At 43.0% G+C, this 16717-nt stretch overlaps 1 protein-coding gene across 1 annotated transcript in view; it reads right to left on the reverse strand.

The window, feature by feature from the left end:
• Window positions 1-16190, reverse strand: part of LOC115777726 (ADAMTS-like protein 2) — a 66549-nt gene extending 50359 nt beyond the window's left edge. The window contains 4 exon segments of the mRNA XM_030725689.1: window positions 1225-1330; window positions 15803-15859; window positions 16067-16149; window positions 16152-16190. Of these exon segments, the coding sequence (XP_030581549.1) occupies window positions 1225-1330; window positions 15803-15859; window positions 16067-16149; window positions 16152-16190 (285 nt within the window).
• Between the last annotated feature and the right edge of the window lie 527 nt (window positions 16191-16717).

Consider the following 16717-nt stretch of genomic DNA (forward strand, 5'->3'; position numbering starts at 1 on the left):
CAGATCTGATGATACGATTACAAAATCGATCATCGACCTGCGACCTAGGGTGTCCTGGTGCCATGTGCACTTATGGACATCCTTATGTTCGAACATGGTGTTCGTTATGGACAAACTGTGGTTTGCACAGAAGTCCAATAACAAAACACCATTCGGGTTCAGATCGGGCAGGCCGTTCCTCCCAATCACGCCCCTCCAGGTCTCACTGTCATTGCCCACGTGAGCGTTGAAGTCTCCCAGCAAGACTATGGAGTCACCAGATGGAGCACTCTCCAGCACCCCACCCAGCAACTCCAAAAAGGGTGGGTACCCTGAACTGTCATTCGGCGCATAAGCGCAAACAACAGTCAGGACCCGTTCCCCAGCCCGAAGGCGCAGGGAAACTACCCTCTCGTCCACCGGTGAAAACTCCGACGTACAGGCAGCAAGCCGGGGGGATACAAGAATACCCACCCCAGCTCGCCGCCTCTCACCGAGGGCAACTCCAGACTGGAACAGAGTCCAGCCCTTCTCCAGGAGACTGGTTCCAGAGCCCAGGCCATGCGTTGAGGTGAGCCCAACTATGTCTAGCTGGTATCTCTCAACCTCACGCACTAGCTCAGGCTCCTTCCCCACCAGAGAGGTGACATTCCATGTCCCAACAGCCAGTTTCGATAGCCGGGGATCGGTCCGCCAGGGCCTCCGCCCTCGGCCACCGCCCGACACACATTGCACCCGACCCCTACGACACCTCCTGCGGGTGGTGGGCCTGCAGGAGGGCACTTTAAATTCGCCCCTGAAAAATTTTTATAAGGGGGAAATTATCCACTGAGACCAAAACTGTATTTTGTAAGCATGCTTCAGTTCTTTGAAGTTGGACATTTTGACATAAGCGTCTATGAGGACTGACACGTGTTTCAATAGGATGGTAATGTTTATTAACATGTGTAGTTCTACACCTTGAGATTACTCACAGTCTTGCATTTGTGTGCTGTCTCTACAGCAGAGTCAGACAGTATAAGAGAGAAAAAGATATTTTCCATCAAGAATTTTAAACCTTGGCCTGTTTGGTCTGGGACTAAGCTTAATCCATGTCTGGGAAATTGAGTCCTAGAGTTCTTGGTAGACAATATGTGCTTCAGTTTTTCCCAGTTTTAAGTTTCTATGCTTCTACCAATCCCTTTCCAAAACAATGTCAAGGTTTCCCTTTGACATAAGAAGACTCTTTTCCTGTTTGTTGTGTACCTGCAGCCCTCTGGTAGATAGGTTCCCGAAACACATCGTCAACGTCAGGAAGCCCAGCAGAACCATCCCTGTCTCCCCGCACTGTTCCCATGACCACACCCTCATCCTGATCAATCAGAGAGAAAGAGAATGATTTTTTTAAAAAAAGAAAACTAAGTATATTTATGTTATATGTCAACATAAATATCTTGTGGTTTAAGAGACAGCAATCCTGAAGTTGTGATTAATGAAGGGTATTTGAGTAAAAATCTGTCTCTGGATGGAAACTGCCATAGATGTGTATTTAACAAAGGTGGAAGGGTTTGAAGGAAAATATCATGACCACTAATGACTTCTTGTGGCCACCTACTTAGGTAAGCTATGAATGAAAGCATATTGCTGAGACATGTGGGTGGTTTTTTTTTTCACTCCAAATTGAGGCTTCTCAGCTTCTAAACCCACAGAAGGGTTTGAAGTAGGACACATTTGTGGTCATAATATTTCCTTTCTGACTCTGCAGTGAAAGCCCTCACCTCCAAGTACATCTGTAGTTGTTTAGTGAAACATAAGTGTTACTGGTGTCTTTTACCTTTGTAGAGAGTGGAGGGTGATCCATCCCCATTCATCATCTGTACTAAAATATTCTATCCATCATATTTTAAAAATGTAGATCTTGCAAGGTTTCATTATGGCAATACTCTTCAACAATTAACAATATTTATTCTAATTCAAGAAATACAGTTAGGTCCAGATATGTTTGTGGAGTTTGTGTGAACATTAAGAGAGGCCAAATCAACAATATTGTAGATTCTAAGATGAACTCTTGAATATTAAACAGCCTGAATGTCAACATACTGCAAGTCAACAACAAGTCAAATCCTGTTACAACATCAAGCCACAACAATAACACACTTCAGGAGGTATGCATATTATCTTTGTGTAGCATAAAAAGAAGACTTCATACAAGAAGACACAAGTCATTCATCATCCTCAAGTACAGAAAGGCCAGATCAGACTTTACAACATAAAAATAGCTACAAAAAAAGCCAGAGCAGTTCTGCAAAAGCATTACAGATGAATCTCAGATCAACCTGTAACAAAATGACCTGAAGAGAAAATGAAGGACAGAACTTGGAAGTGCATTCTCTGAAGCATACTGTATCACCTGTAAAACACAGTGTAGCCACAGTGATGCAGGGCATGCATGACTTCCAATGTTCTGTAGAGCCATACTTTCTGTACAGTCAGCCAAATGCAGAAAAGCTGACTGGACAGCACTTCACAGTACACACAGACACTGTATACTGTGAAAACTCAAAATGATAAAGAAATTGGTCCAGGTGGCCCAGTCAGTTACCTCATCTCAACGCAGTGGCCATTACAATCCCATTCCCTTGAATTAAAGTTTAAAATGTGCTCTTCAATTACTTCTTGATAGTTTAATTTTGATTAGAGCATTAGGCAAGACAATTGTTACCACCCTCATGTTACATCAAGACAGTCAAGACAAGGTTGACCAAGCTCAGCATAAAGACTGGAAAATAAATCCCTGCCCAAACCCTCTAAAGCATTTTTTAAATGATTCTTTCTAGTGTTTCAGGTTGTTTTCTTAACGTTTCATAATTCCTATAGGACTCTTCATCTGTCTGACAGCATTCTCAATGTGCTAAACAGACTTAAGAGTTAACATGCATGATTTTCCTAATTACATTAAGTATCTAAAATATCAGGCAGCACGGTGGCGCAGTGGTTAGCACTGCTACCTCACAGATAGAATACCATCTGGAAGGCCTGGGTTCGATTCCACCTTGGCCCAGGCCTCTCCCTCTCTCTGTGTGGAGTTTGCATGTTCTCCCCGTGCTTGCGTGGGTTTCCTCCCACATTCCAAAGACATGCACTTACTGGGGTTAGGTTAATTGGCTATTCTAAATTGCCCATAGGTGTGAATGTGAGTGTGAAAGGTTGTTCGTCTTTCTGTGTTGGCCCTGTGACAGGCTGGCGACCTGTTCAGGGTGTACCCTGCCTCTTGCCCTATGACAGCTGGGATAGGCTCCAGCCCCCCCGCGACCCTGAACAGGATAAGCGGAAGCGAATGGATGGATGGATGGATCTAAAATATCATCTGGTTTAAAGTATTTGGTGAAGTCTGCTTTGAATAACCCAGTAGGTTATACACAGTCAGATTTCTAAGCATGTCAGACAAATGCAGACAAAACAATGGCAAGTGAAGGATATTTTCTCAGATAATGTGCACTGGTTTTGGTGTACCAGCTGCAGGTATCCAAATGTCCTGGCAGTCTGTGGAGACTAGTGCTGGCAGGTGGAAGGTGGCACAGACAGGCTGTTGAGAGGCCACAGGTGTAGGAGACAGGAGTTGGACAGCATGAACGCCAATGTAAAACTTAAACAAGTCCCAATGTGCTGGAAGGATGAAGGTAAGTTTCCTAGAACTTTACACAGGTAGGTCTTTGTTCAGCTGCTCAGACTATAAGGAAATGTAGATGTCTGTATGTAGAAGCTAACATGAACAGGCACAGACATACAGGAAAAGGAGGGTAATCAAAGGACTCTGCAGTTGTATATATATGAGCTGAAGGAGTGAAAGAGTGAATACTGAATTGCTAGAAGGAATGTGGAAGAGGTAAATGCTCCTGTTTTAGTGCACAAAAATCCATTCTTGCAACATATCCCAGTTTTCCTTTGATCATTTGTATGTTGCACTTTCATTTAGCACCATTTACCGATTACTTTTATCATACCAAACTTTGTTAAAATAATGGATGTGCCATTAAACATAAAGAAATCCAGTAGATGTGCTGCAGTACATGATAGATGTGTAAAATCCACCAAGCACACAATTAGGCAGTGAAGTTTGTTCATATATATATATATATATTTGTGTGTGTGTGTTTATGTTTATGTATAAAGCTAGACAGCTATAATGCACATAGCCACCATGACTTGAGCCATTGGTTTTGACCTGTGCATTTTGAAGCTACCACCACGTTGTGTTTTTAGAGTCTGAAGTGATAATATTTGGATGAGAGGTTGGTGTGCTAAATTATCATCTAAGGCTAGCAACCTTGGTTAGCAGATACCTGCAAAGTAACACTGTCATGAAATACTGCCTAAAACACCTCACCTAGGAGGTGTCCAAGAGACAGTCCAGTTGAGGTGCCCAAACCACCTCCTTTACTTGTGGAGGAACAGCAGCTCTACTTTGAGCTAGTCCCAAATAACTGAGCTCCTCATCCAATCTCCAGCACAGCCACCCTACAGAGGAAGCTCATTTTTGCCATTGCCTCATGTCTCCACAATCTCAATCTTTTGGTAACTGACTACAGCTTGAGTGGAGTAGTGAGGGTAGGAACATAGAAAACAGAGGCGAGAGGCTGGGTACACCCTGAACAGGTCGCCAGCCTGTCACAGGGCCAACACAGAGAGACAGACAACATCCACACTCACATTCATGCTCTCATTCACACCTATGGGCAATTTAGAGTTTCCAGTTAACCTAACCCCAGTAAGTGCATGTCTTTGGACTGTGGGAGGAAACCGGAGTACCCGGAGGAAACCAATACAGACACGAGGAGAACATGCTAACTCCACAGAGAGAGAGAGAGAGGGAGGGAATCAAACCCAGGCCTTCCAGATAGTATTCTAACTGTGAGGCAGCAGTGCTAACTACCATGTCACTGTGTCGCCCCCACCGCGCTGCCCCCACCGCACCACCATGCTGCCCTATATATATAAATTGTTTTTGTATTGTTGTATTGTTTTTGCTCCAAATTAAATCATAAAATTATCTTTATTCCCCAATAAATGATGCAAATATATATTAACAGATTTTGAGTTTTTGAATATAGAAAACTAAAATCCTTTAACATCTTGTACCTTTTGAGCCTAAATTTCAGGACAGTGTGAATCAACAGAAGTAGAAGGAGCTGAATGAGCTCTGAAAACACGTTTGCAGACATATACATTCATGTGCACATCGAGTTTCTAGGAAGAGATCATAGTACATCCTGTCTCCTCAGGTCCGGTTAGGCAGCCTTGTTAAAATAAGCAAGCACCACGTCTCGCCCCTGTTTGTAGTCTGGCTTTCTCTGGCACTAAATATTGGTGACAGGTGTCTTAAAGCAGGCACAGCAGCACCTGGACTTCATTATCCAACCAGACGCAGCTGGAGTCCAGCCAGCTGCTAAACACACACACACACACACACACACACTGAGTATTGTGCATGCACAGGTATGCAGACATCCCAGCATGAATGTACGCACTCAAATACATACAGTCAATCACTTTCTCCAACTCACCCTCTGCTGTTTACACATATTCACACAATGATACTAACCTACACCCAAGTCTAAACCCCCCTTAACTGACCCCCAGACAAAGTGAAATGGCCAACATGTCAAAGGCTGGTGTCCCTTTGGAAGTTCTGCTATGATTGGTTATTGTAGTTATCATGGTGTCAGCTACTAGCCATATCTGGCACCTAAACTGCTGTTCCAAAGTTTCCAAGTGTGCTCCACAATTTTCTGCGGGACACATCTGGGTTTGACAGTCTTGAATTAGGGAGAGAACTTAGCCACAGGTACGCCTTATATCACCACAGGTCCCACCCAATGATGTCTGGCCCACAACATCTGCCAGTGCAATAATTGAACAATCAGTGTCAAAGCAGCCCAGATTAGGCCCAGACATTTCTGCTAGCTGGGGTTGGTCTGGGAGGCTACGTCAACATGGGCAAAGTATGACATTTATACAGAATGGAGGAAGGGGACAGTGAAACAAAAAAAAGGAGGTCAGGAAATTATCTCAGAACATATTAGCAATGGGAAGTGGATATTCTTCATTACTGAAGGCATCTTTCTCACAGTTGCCCGACCATCTAAAGTACCTTGTACTGGTAGTCTGCAGGTGTTTCATCGAGCTTTACAGAAACACATCTACATGATGTAGCTGTGGGATGTCATCAAGGAGGGGGTCGGGGCTGTATCCAAAATCACTAATGTAGACTACTCTTGTTTACAGAGGGGATTTCTGTAGTAATCACAATGCTTGTCCCCACATTTTTATCTGTTCTTGATAAAAATTTTATCACAAAAAGCAATACACTGCAATTCAGTAATCTACAATATATCCTGATACCTGTTCAACTATGGAGGACCCCTGAAAGGCAAAAACTACAAGTTAAAAAATAAATTCACTGCATTTCTGTGTAATTGTGTCTTGTCATATTAAATTATTCTAGTAATGTGTCAGTTCAGTTGGTCTGATTCCCCCCCACCCCACCCCTGTCGTCCTTTTTATGAACTCTTGATAACTAAGTAAGAAAAGGGCAGCCAGTATCCTTTTTTGTACCTTTATTGGCCCTTAATACTAAAAGTACTTACAAAATAACTTGTGTTTCTTTTTGTTTTCCTTTTAAACTGCCAATTCTTACTTTCTTGTCTAAGAACGTATATTAGGTACAGAAATATCACCTTAACATTTACCTGGATTGCGTGGTAAATATTTGGAAATTACACCATGAGTCACAGGCTCTATTATAACTAAACACATCTGGTCCTCACAGAGGTAGAAGTAATACCTTGTACCTGTAGAGAAACAAGCGTTAGCAGGCACACACACACACACACACACCTGCGCGCACACACAATCCAGACAGGGTCTTCCTCTTTTCTCCTTCCCGCCACTGTCGCTTCCCAGGCAGCCAGCCACAGAAGACAAAAGTAAACAGTCCCTCATCCTCCCTGGCTCTCCCTCGCTCACCCCTGAGCCGTCCCCACCCTGAAGGCCCCTTGGGGCCCCTCGCCTTGCCATTTTGTTTATGTAGCACTGGCAGCCTCAGCAGATAGACAAAGACCAGTAGTCTGTCCCCTGAGACGCTGCACTGAATAAGAAATATTTGATGTGTCAAGTGATATATCAGACTAATACTGGATGTTTTCCAGTCTCTGTTGGCCACGTGTAATATGAATATAATGCAGAGTCACTGAAAGTGTTCAAGAGGAGATGGATACCGTTGTGCTCAAAATCAGTTGCTCGGTAAGTAGGACAAAGGTTGATGAGTAGCCCCTTAACTGGCAAGGGCCCGGTGACGGGCCGTTTGTAGTCCCTTTTATATGGCAGGCTAGACCCTCCCATTTTTATTGACACGTCATTCGGCCAATCATGTAACTGGCTGCACCAAATCACCTGACAAAGCTACGTGACGCCCTCTGTGGTGCCGTTTACACGAAGCCGTTTTCACTGGAAACGGTGTCGTTTTGATGCGTTTCAGCCTTTCGTTTACACGATGGCGTTTCAGAAACGATCCGCGTTTACACGAGGACATGTGAAACGATGAAAACGATGTAGTTCCCATGCCAGGCCACAAGTTGGCGTTGGTTTTCTCTTTGCAAAGTTTGTTTACGCAAGACGCGCATGCGTGGAGTGACACAGTAGGTAGTGCGGCAAATTGCGGCAAATTGTTCATTATGATATAAACGGCCAATGTGAGAGGTTTTGTGTGGACCGATGATGAGGTTGGATCGCTGCTGCACACAACGCTGAATTACAAAACGGTAAAAACACAGGAAAAGCATAAGAAGCACTCGTGAATCTGCGAGTACTGTTTATCAGTTTGCGCGTGCGCGAAAAACTGGCCGTCGCAACCATAGTGCGCATGTGCGAGTCGAGCGTTTTCAAATCACCCCGGTTTCAAGTGTTTACACGAAAACGCAAGCTGGTGCGTTTCTGAAACGCTCCACTCTGGACCCCGTTTCTGAAACACATCGTTTTCACTCTGTTGTCGTGTAAACAGAAGGGCGAAACGCATCAAAACGACACCGTTGTCGTGTAAACGCAAGGCCGAAACGCATCAAAACGACACCGTTTCAAAATGAAAACGGTCTCGTGTAAACGGCACCTGAGTATTATTGGCTCTGGGAAACCCATTTCTTAACATGATTGGCCGAATGAGGTGTCAGTCAAAATGGGCGGGTCTAGCCTGCCATATAAATGCACTTCATTCGGCCGGCGGACCAGACGCAGCCAGTTAATAGGCTATGAAATGGGTTGTTCAGAGCCAATAATAACCAGAGGGTGTTATGTAGTTTTTGTCAGGTGATTTTTTTGCTGCCAGTTAAGGGGTTAAACAGTTTTCTAGTTATTGTTTACATTCAGGGCTTTCAAGTTGTTTTGGAGTAGCAGGGGGGCATGCCAAAGTAGCAGGCACCTTATGACCAAGACTGAAGCCATGACGGCAGCAGACGATATGAATAGTCACATGGCAGTCGTGAATCAATCAAATGGCTCAGATTGAAAGAACGTAAATATTGCAACGTGCGTCCACATGGCGCTGGAAATGGAGCGAGCGGATGGCGCAAAAACTTTTTTTTAGGAAAATTAAAAAGTAGACGCCGCAGAGTGGTGGTGTAGGTGGAAAATGCACCTGCCGCCGACATAATTTGAAAGCCCTGTACATTGTGCTTTAAAAATGTTTTTCTGTTATTGTAATGAAGGATATGTTAGGCATTCGTTACAGTGGGGTTCTGTCTGTAATCTTCCCTAAATGAAAACCCTGTCATCTCAAATACCAGATGATCCGGTCCAAGTTCTGCTCTTCAAACCATACAGACTCTATCTATCTATCTATCTATCTATCTATCTGTCTGTCTGTCTGTCTGTCTGTCTGTCTGTCTGTCTGTCTGTCTGTCTATCTATCTATCTATCTATCTATCTATCTATCTATCTATCTATCTATCTATCTATCTATCTATCTATCTATCTATCTATCACCCTTGCCATACACATTGCAGCAAGAACTTGGTCAAACCCAAAGATTTGTTTGTATACATCTGATAGTTTGGTGCTTCATTTTGACTACATCACCATAGAGTGGCATTCCAAAAGAAAGCTACTGACTTTGAAGCAGAGGTCAGAGGGCAAATGTGACACAATAATTTCAATTTTAGAATTGAATAGAATGCCTTTATTTGTCATTATACCAAATGTACAATGAGATTGGAGGAGAACTTTATACCTTTCTTTTCATATGCACACAATGAACTCCACACTTGTAAGAGTCGTTGTTTCTAAGTTATAAGGCTTTTTGTCAATTTTCGACCTTCATGAGGTCGAACTTGAAGACCTTGGTGGATGTAGGGCAAATTTTAATGGATTGTTGACATGACCCAACTCTACACCCCTACAAAGTTTTATCAGAATTCAATTAAAACTTATTGCGCTATAATTTTTACTGTACAGACATGCATGCTTGCAAACCCCAAAACCAAAAAACATAGCCTCCTTGGTAGAGGTAATGTGGAGTGACTCAAAATATTTGCACAGTACTTGTAGAGGGTCAGGCTGCTGGCAGACTTTCCATGATGCACTAAGCACTTCTTCTCCACTCCCCTCTTTTTCTCTTGATCATATATATCATGTATATACATGATATATATGATCAGTATATATAGATGATCAATTAGCTGTTTTACATATTGTCCCCTTAGAATTATAAGGTTCTATCTGCATTCTGACCAGTTTTGAGATATTAAATAATAGAACCTTATAATACCAAGTTAAAGCTTGATTTTGTTTTGTGAATGAAATAGCCAGAGTTGTATACAATTGTAAAAAATCTCTTACATATTGTTGATTAGTGGTCAACGAATAAGAATATGACAATAAGTCAACTTCGTCAAACAGGTCAGATAGAACCTTATAATTCTAAAAGGACGACATATTAGTAACTGGCAGTGGAATATACAAATAAGGGACATGGTCAGTTACCATGGTCTTAAGATCACAGATGGCCTAGTGTTACAAATTACTAGCATGCTATAGGAAGCAGATAAAGAAATATCAGTATAAGGTATGCAGTCATCAGTGCTGTGGGCTGCAGTGAAACTTGGCTTCACTCAAAAAGAGTTTTGCAATCAGTATTACATACTCACACACACTCACACACTACTGACAGTAAGCTACCATGAAAGGTGTTAGTCTGATCATCAGAAACAATTCAGAGATCAGTGTCTTGAAGCAGCAACCCTGTGATTAATGGCCCACTCTGGCTGCTGAGTCTGGCAAATTTTGTAAGGAAGATGTTGGATCCACAGGAAAGCAAAGGCAACTTGAGACAATTGTGGCACAATTTGCAGATTGGTAAGAGAAAATGCCATAATGCTTCACCTGGTTTTGAACCCAGAAAATTACAGTAAATGGTAAATGCAGTTTAGATGCATACTTTTGACATAAAAAGTACAATGACACATAAGTGATCAGCAAAATCCCAGTGTGTCACTGCTTCCCAAATTTTGTATTGTATAAAGTTGTGGAGGAGTGTGGAGTGGTTGGAGATGTCTGCTTATCAACAGGCAGACTCATCTTTCTGCCTTTTACTGTGTTTGTATTGTTCTTTCCCTTTTTAAAGTGCACATGCTAAGCTGAAACAGGATACAGGCTCTCCCCTTGTATACATAAAGGAAAAAGTCACCAAGAGAGCCAACACTGATGGATAAGTGATAGAGTGAGAGAAAGAAGAAAGAAGAAAAGACTCAAAGGATGAATAAGGAAGGCAGTCTGAGAAGTTGAAGATGGGTCAGCAGAGTTTAGATGCCCCTGGGACAAACAGAGGCTGGGTTAAATTGCTCATACTTGAACTCTGACCTACTTAGTGATTCACTTTTCAGAGCTGGCTTTCTCAGAAAAATAACCAGGCTCAGTTCATCTCTATTAGGCTCACGATGCTTTATATTGTAAGATTACATAATTAGAGGAGAAAATTGGTATGTAAAAAGAACCTGTGTGTGTGTGTGTGTGTGTATGTGTGTGTGAGTGTGTGCGTGTGTGTGTGTGGACAGCAGGGCTTGGGCCTGTGGCTTGCTGAGCCTTGGCACCTGTGGGACATGGTTGCGGAGGGTGGGAGTCACCCCTCCCTATCACTCCCTATCGCTTCCTGCTGCTTCCTGCTGGTTGCCACTGCTGCCCCTGGGGTGTCGGGTGCCCGTGGGTCCCGGGGTTCGTGGCCGGATGTCTTGGCGTGGCTCTTGGCCCGCTCCCTTGGCAATTGTGGCCTGGGGGTGGCTCTGACCTCTTTGGCGTGGGGGGGGCTCTGCTGGGTGTCGGGCGGTTCTCGGGTGCCTGGGGCCTTGGGGCCGCATTCGCGGCTCATGTGAGGGATGCCGGCCTGCGGCGGGGGTTGGCTACTCATTGCCTCTGGCTATCTGGACTCTTGCCGTTTGGCTGTGGGGGGGGGTCCGTCTGGGGTCTCCCTCCTTCCTCCTCTGGGGTGTGTGCGCAGTTGCCATCGGGATTGTGTGGCCTCTCGTCTTCTGATGTCCTGGTGGGCCGTGGATAGGCCGCGTCCCCTGGGTCCTTCCCTGTTCGCCTCTGGATCACGGGGGGCATGATTGCAGTTTCTTGCCTCCATTGGTGAGTACGTTCCATGACAGAGGCACATACACACATTACTTGCAAGCAACAGCAGGATTGTGTGTGTGTGTGTGTGTGTGTGTGTGTGTGTGTGTGTGTGTGTGTGTGTGTGTGTGTGTGTGTGTGTGTGTGTGTGTGTGTGTGTGTGTGTAGATATGTGGATGTGTATGTATATGTGTGGATATCATTCTTTGATTATTCTTTTCTCACCTTTGTTTTGTTTTTGTTTTTTTGTTTTTTCTCTTTTGTTTTTTTTCCTTTTCTTTCTCCTTTTCCTACCCTTTCCTTTCTGCCTGTCACGCCTGGTATAAATAAATAAAATAAAATACAAACTAAATACATATTAACAAGAGTAGCCTATTGTAAAACTTACAGAGCTATTCTTGGAAAAGCAAATATGTTTGGTACACCAGCGTATTCGGATCATATTCTGATTGCGAAAACTGCCAGACATGACAGGCTAAAAAGAAAAAAAAAAAAGAACCTGTGATGAAAATTCAGCCACTTTCACCATTAGATGAACTGAGGTTTGAGGGGGAAATGCAATTACAGTCCTTCTAGAAGCAATTCTTGCATCTGTCTTTAAATGGTAAATGGACTAGTTCTTATATAGCGCTTTTCTACTCAATCAGAGCACTCAAAGCGCTATTACAACATGTTTTTACATTCACCCATGCACTCCCATTCATACTAGCACTTCCATGTTTTGCTAAGCTAAGTGCTTTTAATTAGCTATCATTCACACACATTCATACTCCGACAGGACGGTCGGAGAGCAACTTGGGGTTAAGTATCTTGCCCAAGGATACATTGGCATGTAGCCTGGAGTAGCCAGGAATCAAACCGCTGACCTTCCGATCAGTGGGTGACCTGCTCTACCTACTGAGCTACAGCCACCCCAAATCAGGACATTTTTGGGGCAGTTATTTTGAAGAGTTTTATAAATTTAATGTCAAAGTTCATAAAAACTGCGTTTATAGAATCACCAATTCAATTCATTTTATTTATATAGCGCCAAATCACAACAAACAGTCATCTCAAGGTGCTTTATATTGTAAGGGAAAGACCCTACAATAATACAGAGAAAACCCAAAGGTCAAAACAACCCCCTATGAGCAAGCACTTGGCAACAGTAGGAAGGAAAAACTCCCAGAACCAGGCTCAGGGAGGGGCAGTCATCTGCTTTGACCGGTTGGGGCTGAGGGGGGAGATACAGGCGCTGGTTACACAGAAGAGGGGCCAGAATCCTAGGAACCACAAGTAAGCCAGCAGTCTGAGAGCGAAGTGCTCTGTTTGGGTGATACAGTACTATGAGGTCTTTAAGATAAGATGGGGCCTGATTATTCAAGACCTTGTAGGTGAGGAGAAGGATTTTAAATTCTGTTTTGATTTAACAGGGAGACAATGAAGAGAAGCCAGTATGGGAGAAATCTGCTCTCTCTTTCTAGTCCCTGTCAGTACTCTAGCTGCAGCATTTTGGATCAGCTGAAGGCTTTTCAGGGAGCTTTAAGGACAGCCTGATAATAATGAATTACAATAGTCCAGCCTAGAAGTAATAAATGCATGAATGAGCTTTTCAGCATCACTCTGAGAGAAATACTGTACAAATACAAAAAATCAGTCCTACATATTTGTTTAATATGTGCATTGAAGGACATATCCTGGTCAAAAATGACTCCAAGGTTTCTCACAGTGTTACTGGAGGCCAAAGTAATGCCATCCACACTAAGTATCTGGTTTGACACCATGTTTCTAAGATTTGTGGGGCCAAGTACAAGAATTTCAGTTTTATCTGAATTTAGAAGCAGGAAATTAGAGGTCATCCAGGCCTTAATGTCTTAAAGACATTCCTGCAGTTTAACTAATTGATGTGTGTCATCTGGCTTCATTGATAGGTAAAGCTGAGTATCATCTGCATGACAATGAAAATTGATGCAATGCTTTCTAATAATACTGCCTAAGGGAAGCATGCATAATGTAAATAGAATTGGTCCTAGCACAGAACCCTGTGGAACTCCATAATTAACCTTAGTGTGTGAAGAAGACTCCCCATTTACATGAACAAATTGGAGTCTATGAGATAAATATGATTCAAACCACTGCAGTGCAGTACCTTTAATACCTATAGCAAGCTCTAATCTCTGTAATAAAATGTTATGGTCAACAGTATCAAAAGCTGCACTGAGGTCCAACAGGACAAGAACAGAGATGAGTCCACTGTCAGAGGCTGTAAGAAGATCATTTGTAACCTTCACTAATGCTGTTTCTGTACTGTGATGAATTCTGAAACCTGACTGAAACTCTTCAAATAAACCGTTCCTCTGCAGATGATCAGTTAGCTGTTTTACAACTACTCTTTCAAGAGTCTTTGAGAGAAAAAGAAGGTTGGAGATTGGCCTATAATTAGCTAAGACAGCTGGGTCAAATGATGGCTCAAGGCAAATCTGACAGAAAACACTAAAAGTTTGCTGAATTTGTCCCAAAATAAGATTATAATATACCCCCCCCCCCCTTCCCCCCAGAAAACGTCAAGGGCTGTTCTCACACACTAGCTCTGGACAATGTCCAAAGAATTAGGTTGTTCACATTTGCTCTTTCTGACACATGGGACTCTACTTAAGACACATTTGCACTACTAGGAATGCTTGTTTTGATTCAGGCAGAACGCAGAGCCTGGGTACAGGAAGCAGAACACTTGAGGCCCCCAAGCTGTGAATTCACTGCACTATTATCTTCGTTGTTCTCACGAGCTCAGTTCAATGTAACATTTTATTGTACTGTGGAGCTGGCATGGTAAAATTTTTTTTTTTTTATCTGTTTAAACTGCTTTCTGATAATGACGCCATCAGAATATGCCATTTACCTTTATTCATTATTCATTCATTATTCACCTTTATTTTGTACAGGACAGTAGATTAGGCAGGGGAAATGGGAGAGGGAGCAGGAGAGCAACACACAAGAAATGGTTCTCCAAAGTCTTAGAACTCAGGGGACCAAGAAAGTAATCATTCTAACTGACATGCATCAAAAACTATTTTTATTTTTTTGCAAAAAAGTTCTCTTTGCTTTAATCCAAAACACAGGGTTAGGTTTCAAAGTTCTGTCTGGTGACTCTTAGGGTTCATATTCATGTGGTAGCAGGTGAACCCCTTAGGTCATACTTTAGCCTCATGGAAAGCAAGTATTTTCTGAAACTATATATTACCTTACTATGTATTTTTATTTATTATATGCAAATAAGTAAAAATGCCACATAAAAGGGTAGACATGTTCCTGGACCTAACCCTTAACAGCTCACTGGCAACTTGTGTTATCAGGTTAAACAATGATTGCAGTATGTATAATCTAATCTGAACCTTTACGTCTATGTTTTTAATGGTAAACCGCCAAACGAGTGCTTTTAGGCATTTACATGATTGAAACTGCATCCTTAATGGATAAAATGAAGTTATTCTTACTTTAATAATGATCTAAAATGTAACTTTCCTAAACTATTAGGAGGATCTTTTGTAAGGGAAACTCAACAGGCAACATGTTGGAGATTTTATTCCTCTAACAGCAGTTTAGAGGCACAAAAGAGAAAAAACTACAGTTTGACAAGTAGCACTGGCATGAATGTTAGCCTCTACCTCACCAGTTCTCTCTCTCTCTCACACACACACACACACACACACACACACACACACACACACACACACCTCCCAACAGCTGACAAGTTTCCAGACAGACTTGGGCCTCTCCAGGATCTCTCTCTCTCTCTCTCACACACACACACACACACACACACACATATATACATGCCTTCACAAAAACACACCTCTGAAAGAGAGTCAGCATTATTTTGTGAATTTGTTTTGGTCTGGTGCAAAGCACAAGTCTCATTGGCTCTGGTGTGTCTCGTAAACACACACACACACACACACACACACACACACACACACACACACACACACACACACAGAGCACAGGCCAGAGGCAAACCAGCACATGCAGACATGCAAACAGTTACACACAAGAACACACAGAACAGAAAATACACAACTCTCAAAATAAGATAAACACAGTCACACACACACACACACACACACACACACACACACACACACACACACACACACACAAACAAGCATGCTCACACATTGGAGGAGGTTTCAAATATTTACCCACTCACCTCGTCTGCAGCAGTCCAAGGTCGTCTCGGTCTGTGTTTAGGATGCCACTTAGTGTGTGTGTGTTTGTGTGTTGTGTGTGCATGTATGTGTGTGTGTGTGTGTGTGTGTGTGTGTGTGTGTGTGTGTGTGTGTGAGCGTGTGTGTGTGCGCACGCGCGCGTGTGCGTGGTTGTGTCTGTGTGTGTGTGTGTGTGTGTGCGTGTGTGTGTGTGTGTGTGTGTGTGTGTGTGTGGGGATGTGTAAGTGTGTGTCAGCCAGCCAGACACAGTGGTGGTGTGTTGTGGTGTGTTGGTGAGAGCTGCTGTAGAGTGAAGAGTTGGAGAGACAGAGAAAGGGAGGAAGAAAGTGAGGAAGGGAGGGAGGGAGGTAAGGTGTACTCTCCCTGCATCCCTCGTCCTCCTCCTTCTCCTCCTCCTAAGTTAGCAGGAGCAGCAGAGTGGTAGCTAAGGGAGAAGGTGGGAGGATCAGTGAAGCTGAAAAAAAGTATCCCTGGCTTCGTGCTCTGCCTTCTTTCTCTTTTTTGTGAGTTTATTTGAATCCAAAAACGTTTTAAAAATACACACAAACAAAAACTTAACATGTTCATATTCCACTCAAAAGTCCCTTATAACTTCCTTCTGTCTGCCTCCATCTTTCCTTCTGAAACTGCTGCTGGGATGAAGAGAGGCAGGCAAATGATTAAACAAAGACATGGACAGACAGGAACAGCCCATTTCCCACACTGCTCTTCTCCCCTGGGTCCTCTGCCCTCCATACTGAGCTGTGATTTCACTTTCTGGAAGTTATCAATCATTTTCCTGTGGTGCACTGATATGGATTTCCTATGAAAGCAAAATAGATACTGATGTGCTTTCTATGTGCACACACAAAACAATGCTTTCATCCTGCAGTTTAGGGACAACTTTAATGTCCTGA

The sequence above is a fragment of the Archocentrus centrarchus genome, unplaced genomic scaffold (assembly GCF_007364275.1).
Source record: "Archocentrus centrarchus isolate MPI-CPG fArcCen1 unplaced genomic scaffold, fArcCen1 scaffold_68_ctg1, whole genome shotgun sequence".
NCBI lineage: Eukaryota > Metazoa > Chordata > Actinopteri > Cichliformes > Cichlidae > Archocentrus > Archocentrus centrarchus.